The sequence below is a fragment of the Staurois parvus genome, unplaced genomic scaffold (assembly GCF_062004578.1).
Source record: "Staurois parvus isolate SC_StPar_1 unplaced genomic scaffold, SC_StPar_1.0 ptg000449l, whole genome shotgun sequence".
In the NCBI taxonomy this organism is placed as follows: domain Eukaryota; kingdom Metazoa; phylum Chordata; class Amphibia; order Anura; family Ranidae; genus Staurois; species Staurois parvus.
This window is the reverse complement of record NW_028318245.1, coordinates 102,980-128,622: the sequence shown is the minus strand read 5'-3', so window position 1 is coordinate 128,622 and position 25,643 is coordinate 102,980. Positions and strand designations below refer to the sequence as shown.

At 49.7% G+C, this 25,643-nt stretch overlaps 2 protein-coding genes across 2 annotated transcripts in view; both read right to left on the bottom strand.

Moving 5' to 3' along the window:
• The window catches only part of LOC149453179 (uncharacterized), a 63,495-nt gene that overhangs the window by 1,464 nt on the left and 36,388 nt on the right, over nt 1-25,643 (bottom strand). The window contains 2 exon segments of the mRNA XM_089688607.1: nt 3-613; nt 22,822-24,357. Coding sequence (XP_089544733.1) covers nt 3-613; nt 22,822-24,357 — 2,147 coding nt within the window.
• Nucleotides 521-8,056, bottom strand: LOC149453180 (uncharacterized). Its single transcript, XM_089688234.1, has 7 exons — nt 7,651-8,056; nt 7,484-7,562; nt 6,352-7,367; nt 6,099-6,231; nt 5,578-5,879; nt 5,338-5,476; nt 521-1,658 (listed from the first exon to the last, which is right to left on the bottom strand). Exons 1-7 carry the CDS (start codon nt 7,723-7,725, stop codon nt 721-723), a joined length of 2,682 nt encoding a protein of 893 aa, XP_089544360.1. The 5' UTR covers nt 7,726-8,056; the 3' UTR covers nt 521-720.

Here is a 25,643-nt window from a genome sequence, read left to right as displayed (position 1 = left end):
GCACGAGTAAAACATTTCCCGCACTCAGAACATGAGAAAGGGCGCTCACCTGTGTGAACTCTCTCATGCTGAAGAAGGGTTTCCTTTTGAGTAAAACATTTCCCGCACCTTAAACATGAGAAAGGCCGCTCACCTGTGTGAACTCTCTGATGTTTAAGAAGATCATCCTTCTTTTGGAAACATTTCCTGCACTCTGAACATGAATAAGGATGCACACCCTTGTGAATTCTCTGATGTTTAGAAATCTCTCCTTTGTCAATGAAAGATTCCCCGCACTCTGAACATGAATAGGGACTCTCGCCTGCATGAACTTTCTGATGTCTAAGAAGTATCCATTTCGTTGAAAAACACTTCCCGCACTCAGAACATGAAAAAGGAAGCTCACCTGTGTGGATACCCTGGTGGTGAAGAAGGTATTCTTTCCGAGTAAAACATTTCCCGCACTCAGAACACGAAAAAGGGCGCTCCCCTGTATGAATTCTTTGGTGCTTAAGAAGGCTTCCTTTCTCACGAAAACATTTCCCGCACTCTGTACATGAATATGGGCGCTCACCCGTGTGTACCCTCTGATGGCTAAGAAGGCCTTTTTTCTGGGTGTAACATTTCCCGCATACTGTACACGAATGGGGACGCTGATGTTCTGATGTTCAAAAAGTATCCTTCTGTCGGAAAAACATTTCCCACAGAGCATGAAAAAGGACGCTTGCCTGTGTGAATCCTCTAGTGTACAAGAAGGCCTTCTTTCTGATTGAAACGTTTCCTGCACTCTGAACATGAATAGGGACGCTCGCCTTTGTGAACGTTCTGATGTGTAAGAAGTATGCATTTCCTAGAAAAACATTTCCCGCACTCAGAACATGAAAAAGGACGCACACCTGTGTGAATTCTCTGGTGTCGAAGAAGGCCTTGCTTGTTAGTAAAACATTTCCCGCACTCTGAACATGGATAGGGGCGCTCGCCTGTGTGAACATTCTGATGTCTAAGAAGACAACTTTCATAAGTAAAAGATTTCCCGCACTCAGAACATGAAATGGGGTGGTCACCTGTGTGATTTCTCTGGTGTATAAGAAGGCCTCCTTTTCGAGTGAAACATTTCCTGCACTCTGAACATGAGAAAGGTCGCTCACCCGTGTGAATTCTGAGGTGTATAAGAAGTCCGCTTTTTCCATGAAAGCGTTTCCTGCACTCTGGACATGAGAAAGGACGTTTACTTGTGTGATATCTCTGGTGTGAAATAAGGCTTGCCTTCTGGGCAAAACATTTTCCGCACTCTGGACAGGAAAATGGTCGTACACTTATGTGACACTTCTGGTGGTTTAGAAGATGTGCCTTCTGAGTAAAACATTTCCCGCACTCCAAACATGACAATAAACTCTCTCCTGTATGAACTCCTTTATGGGTTAAAGAAGGTTCCTTGAGATCAGATGAACTTCCACCCCCATCCGTCCCGTAAGATATTAGACGGCCGTCTGAAGTCCAAGTAGGTGACCTATTAGGAGGTTCCTCAGAATCAGACGCATCCAATGAGCTCTTCCCATGGTGAGGTCTGCTATGTATATTATGAGTGATGGGATTTACTTCTAGAGAACATGAGATGCCGTCATCTTCTGCATTTACATCTTCCTCCGATGTTCTTCTATTCCGAGCGCAGAGTCCGCCTGTCAGGGAAATAAGAATTGGAAGTATTTTCCAGGAGTCATATATGATGGAGATGGACCTTTCATATGGTGTCCAGTATCTCCTCCTCATTTGTTGGGAACATGACGTTATATTGAGGAATGGAGATGGACCTTTCATATGGTGTCCAGTATCTCCTCCTCATTTGTAGGGAACATGACGTTATATTGAGGAATGGAGATGGACCTTTCATATGGTGTCCAGTATCTCCTCCTCATTTGTTGGGAACGTGACGTTATATTGAGGAATGGAGATGGACCTTTCATATGGTGTCCAGTATCTCCTCCTCATTTGTAGGGAACATGACGTTATATTGAGGAATGGAGATGGACCTTTCATATGGTGTCCAGTATCTCCTCCTCATTTGTTGGGAACATGACGTTATATTGAGGAATGGAGATGGACCTTTCATATGGTGTCCAGTATCTCCTCCTCATTTGTTGGGAACATGACGTTATATTGAGGAATGGAGATGGACCTTTCATATGGTGTCCAGTATCTCCTCCTCATTTGTAGGGAACATGACGTTATATTGAGGAATGGAGATGGACCTTTCATATGGTGTCCAGTATCTCCTCCTCATTTGTTGGGAACGTGACGTTATATTGAGGAATGGAGATGGACCTCCCATATCAGCGGTTCTCAACCTGGGGGTCGAACGACCATTTCACAGGGGTCGCCTAAGACCATCGGAAAACACATATTTCCGATGGTCTTAGGAACCGAGACACCGCTCCTGTCTCAGGCGATTTGTGGGCGGGATGATATGCTGCCCCTGTCACCTGGCCACACCTCCGGGATTACTCAACAGCTCCGACTCCTCGCCGCTGATTGGCCACCGGAACTGTAGCTGAGGAAAGGCACACAGGCGGCCAATCACCGGCGAGGAGGTGGAGCTTGGAGAGGAGGAGCCGAGCGGCAGTGCGCGGAGATCAACGAAGATCGAGGGAGCTGCAGGAGCGAGTGAAGAGAGAGGCCAGAGAAGGAAGACAGCTGACAGGTAAGTGCAAATTTTGCTGCTGCAGCCAGGTATGCAGACTGTAGATGGGAGAGGGAGAGAGCCCAGGCTGGGGCAGGAGTCAGCAAGGTAAGTATCATTGGTGTCACTAACACCAATGATGGGGCACTATTCCTCCCCCCACTGACACCAACGATGGGGCACTATTCCTCCCCCCACTGACACCAACGATGGGGCACTATTCCTCCCCCCACTGACACCAACGATGGGGCACTATTCCTCCCCCCACTGACACCAATGATGGGGCACTATTCCTCCCCCCACTGACACCAACGATGGGGCACTATTCCTCCCCCCACTGACACCAATGATGGGGCACTATTCCTCCCCCCACTGACACCAACGATGGGGCACTATTCCTCCCCCCACTGACACCAACGATGGGGCACTATTCCTCCCCCCACTGACACCAATGATGGGGCACTATTCCTCCCCCCACTGACACCAACGATGGGGCACTATTCCTCCCCCCACTGACACCAACGATGGGGCACTATTCCTCCCACAGACACCAACGATGGGGCACTATTCCCCCCACTGACACCAACGATGGGGCACTATTCCCCCCACTGACACCAACGATGGGGCACTATTCCTCCCCCCATTGACACCAACGATGAGGCATTATTCCTCCCCCCACTGACACCAACGATGAGGCACTATTCCTCCCCCCACTGACACCAACGATGGGGCACTATTCCTCCCCCCACTGACACCAACGATGAGGCACTATTCCTCCCCCCACTGACACCAACGATGGGGCACTATTCCTCCCCCCACTGACACCAACGATGGGGCACTTTTCCTCCCCACACTGACACCAATGATGGGGCACTATTCCTCCCCCCACTGACACCAAGAATGGGGCACTATTCCTCCCCCCACTGACACCAACGATGGGTCACTATTCCTCCCCCCACTGACACCAACGATGGGGCACTATTCCTCCCCCCACTGACACCAAGAATGGGGCACTATTCCTCCCCCCACTGACACCAATGATGGGTCACTATTCCTCCCCCCACTGACACCAATGATGGGTCACTATTCCCCCCCCTGACCCCAATGATGGGGCACTATTCCCCCCCTCCACCACACTGACACCAATGATGGGCACTATTCCTCCCACTGACACCAATGATGGGGCACTATTCCTCCCACTGACACCAATGATGGGGCACTATTCCTCCCACTGACACCAATGATGGGGCACTATTCCTCCCACTGACACCAACGATGGGGCACTATTCCTCACACTGATACCAACGATGGGGCACTATTCCTCCCACTGATACCAATGATGGGGCACTATTCCTCCCACTGACACCAACGATGGGGCACTATTCCTCCCACTGACACCAACGATGGGGCACTATTCCTCCCACTGATACCAACGATGGGACACTATTCATCCCACTGACACCAACGATGTGGCACTATTCCTCCCACTGACACCAACGATGGGACACTATTCCTCCCACTGACACCAACGATGTGGCACTATTCCTCCCACTGACACCAACGATGGGGCACTATTCCTCCCACTGACACCAACGATGGGGCACTATTCCTCCCACTGACACCAACGATGGGGCACTATTCCTACCACTGACACCAACGATGGGGCACTATTCCTCCCACTGACACCAACGATGGGGCACTATTCCTCCCACTGATACCAACGATGGGGCACTATTCCTCCCACTGATACCAACGATGGGGGACTATTCCTCCCACTGACACCAACGATGGGGCACTATTCCTCCCACTGACACCAACGATGGGGCACTATTCCTCCCACTGATACCAACGATGGGGCACTATTCCTCCCACTGACACCAACGATGGGGCACTATTCCTCCCCACTGACATCAGTGATGAAGCACTGTTCCTCTCACTGATACCAATGATGGGGCACTATTCCTCCCACTGACACCAACGATGGGGCACTATTCCTCCCACTGACACCAACGATGGGGCACTATTCCTCCCACTGACACCAACGATGGGGCACTATTCCTCCCACTGATACCAACGATGGGACACTATTCCTCCCCACTGACATCAGTGATGAAGCACTGTTCCTCTCACTGATACCAATGATGGGGCACTATTCCTCCCACTGACACCAACGATGGGGCACTATTCCTCCCACTGACACCAACGATGGGGCACTATTCCTCCCACTGACACCAACGATGGGGCACTATTCCTCCCACTGATACCAACGATGGGACACTATTCCTCCCCACTGACATCAGTGATGAAGCACTGTTCCTCTCACTGATACCAATGATGAGGCACTATTCCTCCCACTGCAAAATTACAGTTATGAAGTAGCAACGAAAATAATTTTATGGTTGGGGGTCACCACAACATGAGGAACTGTATTAAGGGGTCGCGGCATTAGAAAAGTTGAGAACCACTGTCCCATATGGTGTCTAGTATCTCCTCCTCATTTGTTGGGAACATGACGTTATATTCAGGAACGGAGATGGACCTTTCATACGTTGTACAAAATCTTCATGTCAAACAAAAGGTAGACAAAAGAAAATAGCTTTTAAAATTGAGAAGATGCAAAGTGGTTTGGGGGTGTGTAGGTCGGCTTTAAACCATTTTTGAATCTAGTGATGATTATGTACCTGAGCTGTTATCTGGAGATCCTTCTTCGTCTTTAACTGCGTCCATCATCCCAGCCTCCTCTGTATACTGCTGATCACCCTTCACATAGGTTTCTTCTTCCTTTTTAACCTCAACTTCTGCCTTATTGATTTTTTCATCCTAAATGAGAGAACATAATATCTTTAAAATGTAAATGTTATTATACACAGATGTATTTTATCTTTTAGGGTCTGGGATCCTACATGGTCATTCCCACCTACCTGATGATGGTGAGGGACGGTGTGATCTTTCTGTGTGGAATCCCGGGAATACAGAGCACGGGGACATCTCTCTGGTGGGTTCCCATTGCTGGATCCATCTACCTGATGATGGTGAGGGATGGTGTGACCTTCCTGTGTTGAATCCCGGGAATACAGAGGATGGGAACATCTCTCTGGTGGGTTCCCATGACTGGATCCATCTACCTGATGATGGTGAGGGATGGTATGACCTTCCTGTGTGGAGTCCCGGGAATACAGAGGACGGGGACATTTCTTTGGTGGGTTCCCATGACTGGATCCATCTGTAAAAATAAAGGTAGAAGGGATGATGGGGGATCTGGGTGGACCCCTAGTTTTCCCTCTTCTACAAACTAAGCTCTCTTGAGCTCGGCAGCCAACATTTCCAGAAGAATGCAATCAATGAGAACCCACATATTTCTCCTGAGGTAGGCTACCTATAAGTGAGCAACCAAGCAGACAATGAGATATAAATCATTGTTGTGTAGGACATTTTCAGTCACCTTCAGTGATATCCAGAGAAGATTCCTCCTTATTCTTTGCCACCATCATCCTGGTTTCCTCCGTTGACTGCAGGTCATCCCTCACGTTAACCTCTTCTTTGTTATCAGCTTTCACATCCATCAGATCTTCACACTTCCAACACAAAATATTAATAGAATGAATGGCTTAAAATTTCAGAAAGAACATCAACTCATAATATCTGGACTTTGTGAGAGAGGATCATATAGGTTTTAGATGTTCTGTTCTATATACCTGATGATGGTGAGGGATGTTGTGACCTTCCTGTGCGGAATCCCGGGAATACAGAGGACGGGGACATCTCTCTTGTGGGTTCCCATGACTGGATCCATCTACCTGATAATGGTGAGGGATGGTGTGACCTTCCTGTGTGGAATCCCGGGAATACAGAGGACGAGGACATTTCTCTGCTGGGTTCCCATGACTGGATCCATCTACCTGATGATGGTGGGGGATGGTTTGACCTTCCTGTGTGGAATCCCGGGAATACAGAGGACAGGGACATCTCTCTGGTGGGTTCCCATGACCGGATCCACCTAACTTATGATGGTGAGGGATGGTGTGACCTTCCTGTGTGGAATCCCGGGAATACAGAGGATGGGAGTATCTCTCTGGTGGATTTCCATTACTAGATCTATCTACCTTATGATGGTGAGGGATGGTGTGACCTTCCTGTGTGGAATGCCGGGAATACAGAGGACGGGGACATCTCTCTGGTGGGTTCCCATGACTGGATCCATCTACCTGATGATGGTGATGGATGGTGTGACCTTCCTGTGTGGAATCCTGGGAATACAGAGGGCGGGGACATCTCTCTGGTCGGTTCCCATTACTGGATCCAACTACCTGATGATGGTGAGGGATCGTGTGACCTTCCTGTCTGGAATCCCGGAAATACAGAGGATGGGGACATCTCTCTGGTGGGTTCCCATGACTGGATCCATCTACCTGATGATGGTGAGGGATGGTGTGTCCTTCCTGTGTGGAATCCCAGGAATACAGAGGATGGGGACATCTCTCTGGTGGGTTCCCATGACTGGATCCATCTACCTGATGATGGTGAGGGATGGTGTGACCTTCCTGTGTGGAATCCTGGGAATAAAGAGGACAGGGACATCTCTCTGGTGGGTTCCCATGACTGGATCCATCTACCTGATGATGGTGAGGGATCGTGTGACCTTCCTGTCTGGAATCCCGGAAATACAGAGGATGGGGACATCTCTCTGGTGGGTTCCCATGACTGGATCCATCTGTAGGAAACACACACACTGACTGAATCCATTGTTTCTATGTGTTTATCAGATGATGGGGGATCTAGGTGGATCCTCCGTACTGCTCTCTCCTTTACAATAAAGTCTCCTCTTACCCGGTGATGTGAGGGGCGGCTGATTGTCCATCATGACGTCCTTGTAGAGGTCCTTGTGTCCTTCTAAATACTCCCACTCCTCCATGGAGAAATAGACAGTGACACTCTGACACCTTATAGGAATCTGACACACAATGATACAGTCACCATCCCAGAATCCTCCTCACCTCTCCGGTCAGGTCTGTAGTGTACAAAGGGGGGTGCTGACTCTCTGGGGGTGCTGTAGCCACAGATCTGTGCATTACGAAATCCTCCAGAGAGTCAACCCCCCGATGCTTCCTGATTCAGAGCCACAGGGGGTCTGTACTGGGGGGAAGGAGTCTTCAGGCGGACAATGGAGCACACACAGGGCGAGAGATGAGAGAGGAGTGCGGTGCAGGTAAGATTGGGGTGAAGCATGTACAGGTGAAGAGATGGGAGGAAGGGTGTAGACAGAATGGGTGATGAGAAGGGGTGGGGGGCAGACACCCCTAATAATAAGACATTATTACTTCCTCCTTGCTGGGCTCAGGCTCCCCAGAAGATTCCCAGAGAAGGCTTTCTCCTTCTAACATTCCCAACATTCCTTTTGAGGTACAACAAAATGGCCACCACCAATGAGGACACTTCCTTCTGTAACACAATACGCAACCTGCCTCTAGTGGTGGTTCTACCTGCACACTGGAATTAAGGGCACATGTACCCCCCTAGTACTCATTTTGGCTCAACGCCATAACAATCGGCTCATGGTCTCTCTCTAGTGGTGGCCCTCCTAACCCTCTTGTATTGTAACTGTACGGACACCCTTCTTTTTTTGTAGCTACACGTCCAGTGCTCAGGAAGTTTGCAGCTCTGGGTCTTCTGTGATCTGCAGTGAAAAAGGTCCTACAAAGACTCCTCCCCTCTTACCCTAGAGAAACGCTTCCCTGACGAAGCACCTTGTGCCCATGTTGATGAGGACAAGGGCCTTTATGCCCAGAACCCTGGCTGGTTGTGGGGGGTCTGTGAGCAGGAACCTTATTGGAATCTGGAAGCCCCCTTTAAAAATAAAAGGGCCCTCAGATAATGACCCTCTACCGCATGAACATGGAAGGGGCACAGCAGCCTGAGGCTCAAGTCTTACACTCGCCATGGTGGTTACGGGTTCCCTATCTTTCTAAGGCTTTACCAGACGTATGTGGTAGATCTGATAGACCTTGATCTTGCCAGCATCTCAAATTGGCCTTGCCACCTGACCACGATTTTGCCTTCCAAGGTAGGGATCTGTTTTGCCAGTAGAGTCCTCACCTGTGCGTGCCTTATTTTAGCCAACCTATTATAGACCCGGTGTTGTGCCTCCTAAGCACTTTGGATATGTTTGCCAACCAGAGGCACCACATTTGCCATCTGCTCTTGCATCTTGGAAGCATATTCTAGAACCCTCTTGTGAGTGGTGGACTCACTCTTCCGTTCTTCCTTTACTAGTTCAAGCAAACCCCAGGGTCTCCGTCCATAAACTAGTGTTTATGAATGGAAACCCCGAGTGTAAACCTGGGCGTAAACCCTCTGGAGGCCTAAGGCACCTCACAAATGGCACGTATTGCCACAGAAGCTGACAAGAAGTGGTCCCGGTCTTTCACATCCTCTTGCACCACCTATTTCGGCATGGTTTTTAGAATATGTTGAAGCTTTCAACAGGCCTACCTATCTGTGGATGGTAGACAGATATGCAGTATTTCTTTATCTCATCTTTCAACTGTGGTCAGTAGAACCAGTCAGAGTTACGCACCTCTGTTTTTTGCAGTCCCCAGGTATCTCCCCAAAATATCATTATGGGCCAGATTGAGGACCTTCTCTATATACAGCTGGGGTACCAACAGTTGCTCAACCATGTCTTCTTGAACCTTGGTAAACAAATAGAGTAGGTCAAGATAAGGCCATCTCTTGTTTGCACCCAGCTCCTGGGGAAGAATATTTATAACCACTGTCTGAGCCATGCCCCCCCCCCCCCCCCAGGGACACATGCAGATCATGGAGGGCAGGGAAAGAGTTTATCCTCATAGCATCCTCCCCATGTCCGAAATATAATAGAAAAATCAATCCCCCTATTCTCAGAGGACAGCTTAGTTTCAGGACCCTCGTCCCCGGTACTGGCAACCTTCTCATTTTGGGTTGGGCAAGCAGACCCTTCATGCATAGATCATTGTTTGGCATTTCTGTAACAACATCCTCTGAAGGTCAGAGGTCTGTTCTACCCATCTGGTCAGACTCCTTCTTCCCCCCCAAGTTTGGCTCGGTCCTTAGAATCTGGGAAAGTCACATCTGTTATTACAGGGGTGTACCAGATTTCTTACCAGTTGCCCTGAAGTTCCAGAAATGGTGGTAATAGACATGGATGCTATTGGGTAGGTCCTTGCGTCACCATGGATGTAGACGACTCAGAACGTCTTGGCTACAGGTCCTTCATCCTTCACCAAGTTGTTCTGTACGAAGGTCACCATCATTCCTGAGTCCAGGAGAGCTGTGACTCCAATCTGGTTGATGCCCCCAGTGTATTTGAAGGTTCCCCCCCACCTGAAAAGGGGTTGTGCAGTACAGGACTCTTCTGCAATGAGAGAAGGCCTACATACACCGACACTGTGGCAGCCGGCATCTTCCCTTGGTGGTTCCCGCCCATTACAACCGTAAAATAGTAAATGGCAGAACCAAGGGAGGCTTCCCCCAGGCTCCAATGTGGCTCTGACATGTCATATGAGGAGCATGGGAGGAACAACATCTTCCAGCAGAGCCACATGGTATGTAAGGTCTGTGCTGGGGGGGGGGCATAGGAATTGTGCTGGGAGAATGTGGAGGGAATAGGAATTTTACAAGAAGGAGGGCGTTTGTGGGGGTGGGGCTTGTGCTGGTAGTGGGACATTAGGGGGGAGGATTAAACAGCAGATTTGTATTAGAAGGAGGGGTAAGGAAGGTGATTTAAAGGGGGATGGGGTGAGGGGGAGGGTTTTGTGCAAAGAGGGGGATTTGGGAGGCTGGGCGCTATAAGATTTAAGAGGGGATTTGGGGAGATAATAAGAGGATTTGTGCTAGGTGGAGGGGTTTGGGAGGGATTTATGGGGGGATTTGTGCTGTGGGGGGAATTTGGGAAGAGGATTTGTGCTGGATGGAGGGGTTTACGGGGATTTATGCTCAAAGGTGGGATTTGTGCTGTGGAGGGGTGTTTGGGGGGATTTGTGCTAAAAGGGATTTGGGAAGAGGATTTGTGCTGAAAGGGGGGGGGAGGATAGGCAGGTTTTTTGCTGGGAGGGAGGATTTGTGCTGGGAGGGGGGATTTGGTGAGATAATAAGAGGGTTTGGGATGGATTTAAGGGGGGATGCGGAGGATTTGTGCTGGGGGTGTTTGGGACGGATTTATGGGGGGGATTTGTGCTGGGAGGGAGGTTTGGGAAGAGGATTTGTGCTGGAAGGAGGGGTTTGGGATGGATTTATGGGGGGAATGGGGGGATTTGTGCTGGAAGGAGGGGTTTGGGAAGAGGATTTGTGGTGGAAGGAGGAGTTTTGGAGGTATTTACGGGGGGGATGGGGGGATTAGTGCTGGGGGGGTTTGGGAAGAGGATTTGTGCTGGAAGGAGGGGTTTACGGGGGATTTATGCTCAAAGGTGGGATTTGTGCTGCGGAGGGGGGATTTTAGGAGAGAATAGGATGATTTGTGCTAGAAGGAGGGGTTTGGAGGGGATTCTTGTTGGGGGGGATTTGGGGACATAATTAGAGGATTTGTGCAAGACGGAGGGATTTATGGGGGGATGGGGGGGATTTGTGCTGGGAGGGGATTTGGCAAGAGGATTTGTGCTGGAAGGAGGGGTTTGGGAGGGATTTATGGTGTGGTGGGGGGATTTGTGCCGGGATGGGATTTGGGAAAAGGATTTGTGCTGGAAGGAGGGGTTTGGGAGGGATTTATGGCATGGTGAGGGGATTTGTGCTGGGAGGGGATTTGGGAATAGGATTTGTGCTGGAAGGAGGGTTTGGAAGGGATTTATGGTGTGGTGGGGGGATTTGTGCTGGGAGGGGATTTGGGAAGAGGATTTGTGCTGGAAGGAGGGGTTTGGGAGGGATTTATGGTGTGGTGGGGGGATTTGTGCTGGGATGGGATTTGGGAAGAGGATTTGTGCTGAAAGGAGGGGTTTGGGAGGGATTTATGGCGTGGTGGGGGGATTTGTGCTGGGAGGGGATTTGGGAAGAGGATTTGTGCTGGAAGGAGGGGTTTGGGAGGGATTTATGGTGTGGTGGGGGGATTTGTGCTGGGAGGGGATTTGGGAAGAGGATTTGTGCTAAAAGGAGGGGTTAACTTGGGATTTATGCTCAAAGGTGGTATTTGTGCTGCGGAGGGGGGATTTTTGGAAGAAGATAGGATGATTTGTGCTAGAAGGAGGGGTTTGGGGGAGATTTGTGCTGAAAGGGGGGATGGGTGGGATTTGTGCTGGGGGGAGGAGTTTGGGAAGAGAATTTGTGCTGGAAGAAGGTGAGATTTTTTTTTTTGGGGGGGGGGGCTATGCTGAGAGGGGGGTTTGAAGAGAGAACAGGAAGCTTTGTTCTAGAAGGAGAGGTTTAGAGGGTTTTCTGCTTAAGGGGGGGTTGGGGGATTTGTGATGAGGGTGGATTTGCAACGAGATTAAGAAGATTTGTACTAGAAGTAGTTTGGGGGATTTGACAAACCTCTGGAGGAACCCTAGTTGAGAAACCCTGCTCTTGAGGAACCCTGGTTGAGGAAGAATGCTCCTCACACTTGTGATCATTGGGAAGAATAACCCCCTTACAGATAATAAAAGGATCAATGGTGTCAGTGGGAACTTATCTGAGAGGCTGAAAATGCTGAAGGAACTCCTGGCAACCTCTGGAGGAAGCCTAGTTGAGGAAGAATGCCGCTTACACTTATAGTCATTGGGAAGAATAACTAACGTTTTTTTCATCCTAAATGACAGAACATAATATCTTTGAAATGTAAACGTTACTATACACAGATGTATTTTATCTCTGGGATCACTTTCCTACATGGTCAATCCCACCTACCTGATGATGGTGAAGGATGGTGTGACTCCTGTGTGGAATCTCGGGAATACAGAATGGGGACATCTTTCTGGTGGGTTCTCATTACTGGATCGATCTACATGATGATGGTGAGGGATGATGCGATCTTTCTGTGAGAAATCCTGAGAATACAAGGACGGGGACATCTCTCTGGTGGGTTCCTATGACTGGATCCATCTACCTGATGATGGTGAGGGATGATGTGACCTTCCTGTGTGGAATCCCGGGAATACAGAGGATGGGGACATCTCTCTGGTGGGTTCCCATAACTGGATCCACCTACCTGATGATGGTGGGGGATGATGAGATCTTTCTGTAAGAAATCCTGGGAATACAAAGGACAGGGACATCTCTCTGGTGGGTTCCCATGACTGGATCCATCTACCTGATGATGGTGAGGGATGGTGTGAACTTCCTGTGTGGAATCCCGAGAATACAGAGGATGGGGACATCTCTCTGGTGGGTTCTCATGACTGGATCCATCTACCTGATGACGGTGAGGGATGGTGTGACCTTCCTGTGTGGAATCCCGGGAATACAGAGGACAGGGACATCTCTCTGGTGGGTTCACATGACTGGATCCATCTGTAGGAAACACACACACTGACTGAATCCATTGTTTCTATGTGTTTATCAGATGATGGGGGATCTAGGTGGATCCTCCGTACTGCTCTCTCCTTTACAATAAAGTCTCCTCTTACCCGGTGATGTGAGGGGCGGCTGATTGTCCATCATGATGTCCTTGTAGAGGTCCTTGTGTCCTTCTAAATACTCCCACTCCTCCATGGAGAAATAGACAGTGACATCCTGACACCTTAAAGGAACCTGACACACACAATGATACAGTCACCATCCCAGAATCCTCCTCACCTCTCCGGTCAGGTCTGTGTTTTATTAATAGAGATCAGAGTAACATCATGTGACCTCCCAGAATCCTCCTCACCTCTCCGGTCAACCACTTGCAGGAGATTTGGACGTTGGCAAACGAATAAACTGTAAACCAGCCCCTGTATAACCCCTTCTCCACCAAGCACATCTAAGTTTTTTGAATAAGCAGTTCCGAGGGCAGAGCAAAAACCACAGAGGAGTAAGACCCGTGTCCCTCAATGGTGCCCAAGAGGAGGATTTTACAACAACTACAAAAATTCCATTTTCTTTCTCACCCGTTGAGGGACATAGGAATTCACATACAGTGGAGATGTCCAAAAGCAGTCCAACTGAGGGATGTGCAACAGCCACTGACAAACCTACAAGAGGGCTCTGGGGACTGCTGCTCTGGACCACCAGAAGGACCAACACCTGAGACCGAACTAGATGAGGAGACGCCCCCTGCCAGACAAGGGAAGCTACCAATGACCAAAGAGAGGACACAGAGTACCAACTTGGTGGTCAAGAGCAGATAAGAGCACCAGAAGGCAAACACTGTGTTTGCTGTGGACTAAGGGGTAAACAGAGTAGGGTGCAGGCGTGTTGGGTGGTGGATCGGGGGGTGGGGGATGTTGGGGGCATCCTCGGTGCATGGTGGCTGGCTGACTAAGCTGGGGAACAATGTTGGATGGGATTGAGATGCAGGAAACAATCGTGCACCCTTAGTTCATGGGAAGCTGCTAATGACCAAAGAGAGGAGCAACCTGATGGCCAAGACCAGGGTAGGTCACCACTTGAGGACATTGACTGCACCCAATAGAGCGCTGTGAACCAATGGGTAGAGAGAGAAGGGTCTAGGCATGTTGGGCGGTAGAGCACGGGGAGTGGGGGGTTGTTGGGGGCACTCTCGGTGTATGGTGGCTTCCTGACTTTGCAGGGGTTCAGGTGATAGCTGGGAGGTGGTACGGGAGGCTGCCTGAAATTACAGGGTGGGGGGTTGGAGGAAGTGTTGGGACAGGCTGCTGTGCCAGGTAGTGCCCATTTATCATGGGGGCAGAAGGAGAGAGCAGAAGTCATAGCCCATCAATAGATTCAAAGATTGACCTAATTGCGTGACCCCCCCAAATCCAGTCCATAGACAGAGCCAGGACCCTCTCCTTTCAGAAGACATTATTACCTCCTCCCCACTGGTAGCACACTCTGCATCCTTTCCTACCCTAACCACCTCCTCCCTCCTACCCACCTCACCGCCCCGGTCACAAGGTTTACCCTCCACCTACCCTAACCAGCACCTTCCTTCTACCCACCTCACCGCCCTGGTAACAAGGTTTACCCTCCACTTACCCTAACCAGCACCTTCCTCCTACCCACCTCACCGCCCTGGTAACAAGGTTTACCCTCCACCTACCCTAACCAGCACCCTCCTCCTACCCACCTCACCGCCCCGGTCACAAGGTTTACCCTTCACCTACCTTAACCAGCACCTTCCTCCTACCCAACTCACCGCCCCGGTCACAAGGTCTACCCTCCACCTACTCTAACCAGCACCTCCCTCCTACCCACCTCACCGCCCCGGTCAGAAGATTTACCCTCCACCTACTCTAACCACCACCTTCCTCCTACCCACCTCACCACCCCGGTCACAAGGTTTACCCTCCACCTACCTTAACCAGCACCTTCCTCCTACCCACCTCACCGCCCCGGTCACAAGGTTTACTCTCCACCTACCCTAACCAGCACCTCCCTCCTACCCACCTCACCGCCCCGGTCACAAGGTTTACCCTCCACCTACCCTAACCAGCACCTTCCTCCTACCCACCTCACCGCCCTGGTAACAAGGCTTACCCTCCCACCTACCCTAACCAGCACCTTCCTCCTCCCCACCTCACCTCCCTGGTCACAAGGTTTACCCTCCGCCTACCCTAACCAGCACCTTCCTCTTACCCACCTCACCGCCCCGGTCACAAGGTTTACCCTTCACCTACCTTAACCAGCACCTTCCTCCTACCCAACTCACCGCCCCGGTCACAAGGTCTACCCTCCACCTACTCTAACCAGCACCTCCCTCCTACCCACCTCACCGCCCCGGTCAGAAGATTTACCCTCCACCTACTCTAACCACCACCTTCCTCCTACCCACCTCACCACCCCGGTCACAAGGTTTACCCTCCACCTACCTTAACCAGCACCTTCCTCCTACCCACCTCACCGCCCCGGTCACAAGGTTTACCCTCCACCTACCATAACCAGCACCTTCCTTCTACCCACCTCACCGCCCCGGTCACAAGGTTTACCCTCCACCTACCCTAACCAGCACCTTCCTTCTACCCACCTCACCGCCCTGGTAACAAGGTTTACCCTCCACTTACCCTAACCAGCACCTTCCTCCTACCCACCTCACCGCCCTGGTAACAAGGTTTACCCTCCACCTACCCTAACCAGCACCCTCCTCCTACCCACCTCACCGCCCCGGTCACAAGGTTTACCCTTCACCTACCTTAACCAGCACCTTCCTCCTACCCAACTCACCGCCCCGGTCACAAGGTCTACCCTCCACCTACTCTAACCAGCACCTCCCTCCTACCCACCTCACCGCCCCGGTCAGAAGATTTACCCTCCACCTACTCTAACCACCACCTTCCTCCTACCCACCTCACCACCCCGGTCACAAGGTTTACCCTCCACCTACCTTAACCAGCACCTTCCTCCTACCCACCTCACCGCCCCGGTCGCAAGGTTTACCCTCCACCTACCCTAACCAGCACCTTCCTTCTACCCACCTCACCGCCCCGGTCACAAGGTTTACCCTCCACCTACCCTAACCAGCACCTTCCTCCTACCCACCTCACCGCCCTGGTAACAAGGCTTAACCTCCCACCTACCCTAACCAGCACCTTGTTCCTACCCACCTCACCGCCCTGGTCCCAAGGTTTACCCTCCACCTACCCTAACCAGCACCTTCCTCTTACCCACCTCACCGCCCGGTCACAAGGTTTACCCTCCACCTACCCTAACCAGCACCTTTCTCCTACCCACCTCACCACCCCGGTCACAAGGTTTACCCTCCAGCAAACACAAATGCTCCTGCGCTTGGGGATGGACTCGATGCTACAACCACATTAAGAATGTCCTGGAACATGCACACCTTGCTGCCCTCAAATGGACCGGGGGAATCCAAATATACTGAATGGGGAAAGAACAAAAAGAGGGCGCACAGGCCTAGTGCATTACCATAAAAAATGTTTAATAAAAAATAAAGTAGGTGTTGTACTCACAAACGACAATATAGTCAAGGCACGTCATAAAGAACAGCTGGATCAACACCGCGCTGAGTAACAGTCCGCAATAGGGAGTTTAGACATCCAAAAGGCTGATGCGTTTCGAGGACTTGCCTCTTCCTCAGAGCCAATGAGGAAGAGGCAAGTCCTCGAAACGCGTCAGCCTTTTGGAACTCCCTATTGCGGACTGTTACTCAGCGCGGTGTTGATCCAGCTGTTCTTTTATGACGTGCCTTGACTATATTGTCGTTTGTGAGTACAACACCTACTTTATTTTTTATTAAACATTTTTTATGGTAATGCACTAGGCCTGTGCGCCCTCTTTTTGTTCTTTCCCCATTAAGGTTTACCCTCCACCTACCCTAACCAGCACCTTCCTCCTACCCACCTCACCGCCCCGGTCACAAGGTTTACTCTCCACCTACCCTAACCAGCACCTCCCTCCTACCCACCTCACCGCCCCGGTCACAAGGTTTACCCTCCACCTACCCTAACCAGCACCTTCCTCCTACCCACCTCACCGCCCTGGTAACAAGGCTTACCCTCCCACCTACCCTAACCAGCACCTTCCTCCTCCCCACCTCACCTCCCTGGTCACAAGGTTTACCCTCCGCCTACCCTAACCAGCACCTTCCTCTTACCCACCTCACCGCCCCGTTCACAAGCTTTACCCTCCATCTACCTTAACCAGCACCTTCCTCCTACCCACCTCACCGCCCCGGTCACAAGGTTTACCCTCCGCCTACCTTAACCAGCACCTTCCTCCTACCCACCTCACCGCCCCGGTCACAAGGTTTACCCTCCGCCTACCCTAACCAGCACCTTCCTCCTACCCACCTCACCGCCCCGGTCACAAGGTTTACCCTCCACCTACCTTAACCTGCACCTTCCTCCTACCCACCTCACCGCCCCGGTCACAAGGTTTACCCTCCACCTACCCTAACCAGCACCTTCCTCCTACCCACCTCACCGCCCCGGTCACAAGGTTTACCCTCCACCTACCTTAACCAGCACCTTCCTCCTACCCACCTCACCGCCCCAGTCACAAGGTTTACCCGCCACCTACCTTAACCTGCACCTTCCTCCTACCCACCTCACCGCCCCGGTCACAAGGTTTACCCTCCACCTAACCTAACCAGCACCTTCCTCCTACCCACCTCACCGCCCCGGTCACAAGGTTTACCCTCCACCTACCTTAACCAGCACCTTCCTCCTACCCACCTCACCGCCCCGGTCACAAGGTTTACCCTCCACCTACCTTAACCAGCACTTTTCTCCTACCCACCTCACCGCCCCGGTCACAAGGTTTACCCTCCACTTACCCTAACCAGCACCTTCCTCCTCCCCACCTCACCTCCCTGGTCACAAGGTTTACCCTCCACCTACTCTAACCAGCACCTCCCTCCTACCCACCTCACCGCCTTGGTCACAAGGTTTACCCTCCACCTACCCTAACCAGCACCTCCCTCCTACCCACCTCACCGCCCCGGTCACAAGGTTTACCTTCTACCTTCCCTAACCAGCACCTCCCTCCTACCCACGTCACCGCCCCGGTCACAAGGTTTACCCTCCACCTTCCCTAACCAGCACCTCCCTCCTACCCACCTAACCGCCCCAGTCACAAGGTTTACCCTCCACCTTCCCTAACCAGCTCCTTCCTCCTACCCACCTCACTGCCCCGGTCACAAGGTTTACCCTCCACCTACCTTAACCAGCACCTTCCTCCTACCCACCTTACTGCCCAGGTCACAAAGTTTACTCTCCACCTACTCTAACCAGCACCTTCCTCCTACCCACCTCAACACTCTGGTCACCTGAATTTGACAGGTACCCGCTCCCACTTCCACTGTGATCGTCTAGGCGATCGGAAGCAAAAGTTGTCCTCCCCGTAGTCTTCTGTGACACGTGACAGGTCCCAGAAGACTATGGTTCCATTCACAAGGTGCCCACACTGAAGATGCCGGCACCGAGGAGACAGGATGGTCGGTCAACCCAACCAGTGTAAGTTTTTGTAGCTGCCGAATTATTTTTTAACTGTCCACAGGACCTCCACTATAATTTTCTGTTGTTATGGTGCCACCCTGTGGTCACTGTTCCTACTACATTCCTTTTTATGTGACTCCTCCCCTTTGTATGATGCAATTTCCTCCTTCTTCATTGTAAATTCCTTCTTTCCTTCTTGGAAGACACACATTAAGGATAGGGAAGAAATATTCCTTCTGACCACTTCACTTACCAACATGGACTGCATCTTCTACATGTAATTGCCCTCTTTTTGCCCCATGTATTGTCATGATTGCCCACTTGTTGCCCCATGTATTGTCATGATTTCCCACTTGTTGCCCCATGTATTGTCATGATTGCCCACTTGTTGCCCCCATGGATTGTCATGATTGCCCTCTCGTTGACCCATGGATTGTCATGATTGCCCACTTGTTGCCCCATGTATTGTCATTATTGACCACTTGTTGCCCTATGTATTGTCATTATTGACCACTTGTTGCCCCATGTATTGTCATGATTGCCCTCTCGTTGACCCATGTATTGTCATGATTGCCCTCTTGTTGCCCCATGTATTGTCAATATTCCCCTCTTGTCCCATGTATTTTCATGATTGCCCACTTGTCCCATGTATTATCATGATTTCCCACTTGTTGCACAATGTATTGTCATGATTGCCCACTTGTTGTCCCATGTATTGTCATAATTGCCCAATTGTTGCCCCGTGTATTATCATGATTGCCCACTTGTTGCCCCATGTATTGTCATGATTGCCCAACTGCCCCATGTATTGTCATGATTTCCCTCTTGTTGCCCCATGTATTGTCATGATTGCCCACTTGTTGTCCCATGTATTGTCATGATTGCCCACTTGTTGCCCCATGTTTTTCATGATTGCCCTCTTGTTGACCCATATATTGTCATGATTGCCCACTTGTCCCATGTGTTTTCATGATTTCCCTCTTGTTGCCCCATGTATTGTTATGATTGCCCTCTTGTTGCCCCAGGTATTGTTATGATTGCCCTCTTGTTGTCCCATCCCATGTATTGTTATGATATGCCTCTTGTTGACCTATGTATTATCATGATTGCCCTCTTGTTGCACCATGTACTGTCATGATTGCCCTCTTGTTGCACCATGTATTGTCATGATTGCCCACTTGTTGCCCCATGTAATGTCATGATTGCCCATTTGTTGCACCATGTATTGTCATGATTGTTCACTTGTTGTCCCATATACTGTCATGATTGCCCTCTTGTTGCCCCATGTATTGTCATGATTGACCTCTTGTTGCCCCATGTATTGTCATGATTGCCCTCTTGTCCCATGTATTGTCATGATTTCCCTCTTGTTGCCCCAGGTATTGTTATGATTGCCCTCTTGTTGTCCCATCCCATGTATTGTCATGATATGCCTCTTGTTGACCCATGTATTATCATGATTGCCCACTTGTTGCCCCATGTAATGTCATGATTGCCCATTTGTTGCACCATGTATTGTCATGATTGTTCACTTGTTGTCCCATATACTGTCATGATTGTCCTCTTGTTGCCCCTTGTATTGTCATGATTGACCTCTTGTCCCATATATTGTCATGATTTCCCTCTTGTTGACTCATGTATTGTCATGATTTCCCTCTTGTTGCCCCATGTATTGTCATGATTGCCCTCTTGTTGCCCCATGTATTGTCATGATTCCCCTCTTGTTGCCCCATGTATTGTCATGATTTCCCTTCTTGTTGCCCCATGTATTGTCATGATTTCCCTTCTTGTTGCCCCATGTATTGTCAATATTTCCCTCTTGTCCCATGTATTGTCATGATTGCCCTCTTGTTGCCCCATGTATTGTCATGACTGCCCACTTGTTGCTCCATGTATTTTCTCGATTGCCTGCTTGTTGCCCCATGTATTGTCATGACTGCCCGCTTGTTGCCCCATGTATTTTTTCGATTGCCTGCTTGTTGCCCCATGTATTTTCTTGATTGCCTGCTTGTTGTCCCATGTGTTTGTTGTAACAATTGTCAGTGTCTTACCCACGTTTGCTGACCTTCCTGCTGTCACGGTTGTCTGTATGTTGTCCACATATTGCCATATGTTACCACATTTTTGGGGGGGGGGTTGGTTTTGAGGACCATATTCCTACAATATATTCCATACAGGCCTAGAACTTTCAGTAGTTTGTGAGCATAGCAAACCCCTTGGACCTCTCTGTCCCTCCTCCCCTGGATAATCTGGGGCTCACAGAGTCACAAAGATTCATGGAAGTACTTCCAAGTCTTTGGGTCCCGGGCCTGCACACCTAACGCTCTCATTGTGAGGGTCTCTCGCTATCCCTGCTGGAGAATGTAAAAAGAGGAACAGGAACAGTGGAGGGTAAGAGGGCCAAGAACTACAGCAAGATCTCACAGACCAACAGATGACCCCAACTGAAACCGTATCTACACTCACCGGCCACTTTATTAGGTCTACCTTGCTAGTCCCAGGTTGGACCCCCTTTTGCCTTCAGAATTGCCTTCACTCTTCGTGGCATAGATCCAACAAGGTGTTGGAAACGTTCCTCAGAGATATCGGTCCATATTGACATGATAGCATTGTTAGCTGCACATCCATGATGGGAATCTCCCGTTCCACGACATCCCAAAGGTGCTCTACTGGATGGAGATCTGGTGACTGTGGAGGCCATTGGAGTGCAGGGACCTCATTGTCATGTTCAGGGAACCAGTTGGAGATGATTGGAGCTTTGTGACATGGTGCATTATCCTGCTGGAAGGAGCCATCAGAAGATGGAGACACTGGAGTCATAGAGGGATGGACATGGTCAGCAATAATACTCGGGTAGGCCGTGGCGTTTAAACAATGCTCAGTTGGTACTAAGGGGCCCAAAGTGTGCCAAGAAAATCTCCCCCACACCATTACACTACCACTACCAGCCTGAACCACAGATACAAGGCAGGATAGATTCACCACACCATGACACCACCAGCCTGAACCATGGATGCAAGGCAGGATGGATCCACCACACCATGACACCACCAGCCTGAACCATTGATACAAGGCAGGATGGATCCACCACACCATGACACCACCATCACCAGCCTGAACCGTAGATACAAGGCAGGATGGATCCCCCACACCATGACACCACCACCACCAGCCTGACACCACCATCACCAGCCTGAACTGTAGATACCAGGCAGGATGGATCCCATCCATGGCATCCAAGACTATAACCCCCCCACCCCATCCATGACATCCAAGACTACAACATCCCACCACTCCCACCCCATCCATGACATCCAAGACTACAAACCCCCCCACCCCCACCCCATCCATGACATCCAAGACTACAACCTCCCACCCCCATCCTTGACATCCAAGACTACAACCCCCCCACCCCCACCCCATCCTTGACATCCAAGATTACAACCCCCCCACCCCCACCCCATCCATGACATCCAAGACTACAACCCCCCCACCACCCCCACCCCATCCATGGCATCCAAGACTACAACCCCCCACCCCATCCAAGACTACAACCCCCCACCCCATCCATGACATCCAAAACTACAACCCCCACCCCATCCATGACATCCAAGACTACAACCCCCCACCCCATCCATGACATCCGAGACTACAACCCCCCACCCCATCCATGACATCCAAGACTACACCCCCCCCACCACCCCAACACTTACCCCCTTTCCCACCTCTCTAAAATATAGGGATTTGCAGTACATAGAGATAGCTGGGAACAATGGAACCGCTGGGGGTGGAGCCCAGGCAGTGGGTACAGGAAGTGGACGAGGTTTCTGGCAGGATTAACAGGTATTTATTTACACTTTAATGAACAAATATAACAAAATGATTTCATTGGCTTTTTTTTTTTAACAAACCAAATAGGGGCCACACAAGAGAAGTTCACTGGATTACAGACACTTCAGCAGTCAGTCGGTGCCGGGATGTACCAAAAAACATATATGTATCATACAGTCATGGATCAAACGGTTGCACCCGTTAGACGCCACAGTACCTTTGCAACAGCTTCTCTACTTTTCCTTCCTGTTTAAAACATTTCCCGCACTCCGGGACCCTTACGAGCATGACTCCTCCAGTGCTTATGAAGGTTCGCTTTCTGAGCGAAACCTTTTCCACACTCTGAACACGCAAAAGGGTGCTCGCCTGTGTGAACTCTTTGGTGTACAAGAAGTACGCTTTTCTCGGAAAAACATCTCCCGCACTCCGCGCACAAAAAAGGACGCTCACCCGTATGGACTCTCTGGTGCACAAGAAGGCTTCCTTTTTGAGCAAAACATTTTCCGCACTCAGAACAGGAATAAGGACGCTCGCCCGTGTGAGTTCTCTGATGTCTAAGAAGATGTCCTCTGCTACTGAAACATTTCCCACACTCTGAACATAAATAGGGCTGCTCGCCTGTGTGAACCCTCTGGTGTACAAGAAGTACACTTTTCTCTGAAAAGCTTTTCCCGCACTCTGAGCACGAAAAAGGACGCTCACCCATGTGAATTCTCTGATGTATAAGAAGTCTTGCCTTCACAGTGAACCTCTTCTCACACTCTGAACATGAAAAAGGGCGCTCACCAGTGTGAATTCTCCGGTGCGTAAGAAGTCTTGCTTTTACAGTGAAACATTTCCCGCACTCTGAACATGAAAAAGGACGATCTCCCCTGTGAACTCTCTGGTGTGTAATAAGTGCTCTTGCATGACTTGTCAGGTGTTCAGAAAGCTTTCCTTTCTGAGTAAAACATTTCCCACACTCTGGACATGAAAAAGGACCCTTGCGATTGTGGATGCGTTTGTTTCTAATAACTACGCTTTTCCTAATAAAGCCTTTTCCCGACACTGAACTTGAAAATTGGAGGTCACCTGTGTGATGTCTCTGATGTCGAACAAGGTCTCTTTTTAGAATGAAACTTTTCCCGCACTCCGAACACGAAAAAGGTCGCTCACCCGTGTGAATTCTTAAGTGTCTGAGAAGTAAGCTTCTCTGATTAAAACACTTCCCGCACTCCGAACACGAAAAAGGACGTTCGCCTGTGTGACTTCTCTGGTGTGAAAGAAGACCTCCTTTCTGGGAAAAACTTTTCCCGCACTGTGAACACGAGAAAGGTCGCTCACCCGTGTGAATTTTCTGGTGTCTACGAAGTAGGCTTTTCGCATGAAAACATTTCCCACACTCTAAACATGAAAAAGGACGTTCACCCGTGTGACTTCTCTGGTGTAAAAGAAGGCTTATTTTCTGTATGAAAGATTTCCCGCACTCTGAACATGAAAATGGACGCTCGCCCGTGTGAATTCTCTGGTGTCTGAGAAGGTTTCCTTTATGAGTGAAACGTTTCCCGCACTCTGGACATGGCCATGAATGCTCTCCTGTATGAGCTCCTTTGTGGTGGAAAGAAGATTCATTGGGATTAGGTGGATCTCTCGGTGTGTCCGCACTGTCCGGTGTCAGGTGACTACATGAAGTCCTAGATGGTGGTTGGTCAGAGGATTCCTCAGAATAAGACAGATCCACCGATCTCTCCCAATGGGGAGGTCTCTGGTGTATATTATCATTTATGGGGTTTTCTTCGGGAGGACGTTGGGCGATGCCGTCATCTTCTGCATTAAAATCTGGAGATAGAATTAAATGTACCTCCGAAGCATTCCGATTCCAAGCGCTTCCTTCATCTGCCAGAGAGAAATAAATCGTTAAGTATTGAGTTCATTGGTCACATATGTTGGGCGAGAACTTCAAACTTTACCAGTTCTGGCATGGAAGTGATGGAAAGTACAACCCCAAACTATGAAGACCAACCCCCAATCATCACTAATGGTGACTCTTCTATCATTAGAAGGGTAGGCCTTCCTCCATCCCATACCATGGCGTCATATTGAGGAATGGAGATGGACCTTTCATATGGTGTCCAGTATCTCCTCCTCATTTGTTGGGAACATGACGTTATATTGAGGAATGGAGATGGACCTTTCATATGGTGTCCAGTATCTCCTCCTCATTTGTTGGGGGCATGACGTTATATTGAGGAATGGAGATGGACCTTTCATATGGTGTCCAGTATCTCCTCCTCATTTGTTGTGAACAGGATGTTATATTGCAGAATGGAGATGGACCTTCATATGGTGTCCAGTATCTCCTCCTCATTTGTTGGGAACATGACATTACATTGAGGAATGGAGATGGACCTTTCATATGGTGTCCAGTATCTCCTCCTCATTTGTTGGGGACATGACATTATATTGAGGAATGGAGATGGACCTTTCATATGGTGTACAGTATCTCCTCCTCATTTGTTGGGAACATGACGGTATATTGAGGAATGGAGATGGACCTTTCATATGGTGTCCAGTATCTTCTCATTTGTTGGGAACATGATGTTATATTGAGGAATGGAAATGGACCTTTCATATGGTGTACAGTATCTCCTCCTCATTTGTTGGGAACATGATTTTATATTGACGAATGGAGATGGACCTTTCATATGGCATCCAGTATCTCCTAATTTGTTGGGGACATGACATTATATTGAGGAATGGAGATGGACCTTTCATATGGTGTCCAGTATCTCCTCCTCATTTGTTGGGAACATGACGTTACATTGAGGAATGGAGATGGACCTTTCATATGGTGTCCAGTATCTCCTCCTCATTTGTTGGGAACATGACGTTACATTGAGGAATGGAGATGGACCTTTCATATGCTGTCCAGTATCTCCTCCTCATTTGTTGGGGACATGACATTATATTGAGGAATGGAGATGGACCTTTCATATGGTGTCTAGTATATCCTCCTCATTTGTTGGGAACATGACGTTATATTGAGGAATGGAGATGGACCTTTCATATGGTGCCCAGTATCTCCTCATTTGTTGGAGACATGATGTTATATTGAGGAATGGAGATGGACCTTTCATATGGTGTACAGTATCTCCTCCTCATTTGTTGGGAACATGATTTTA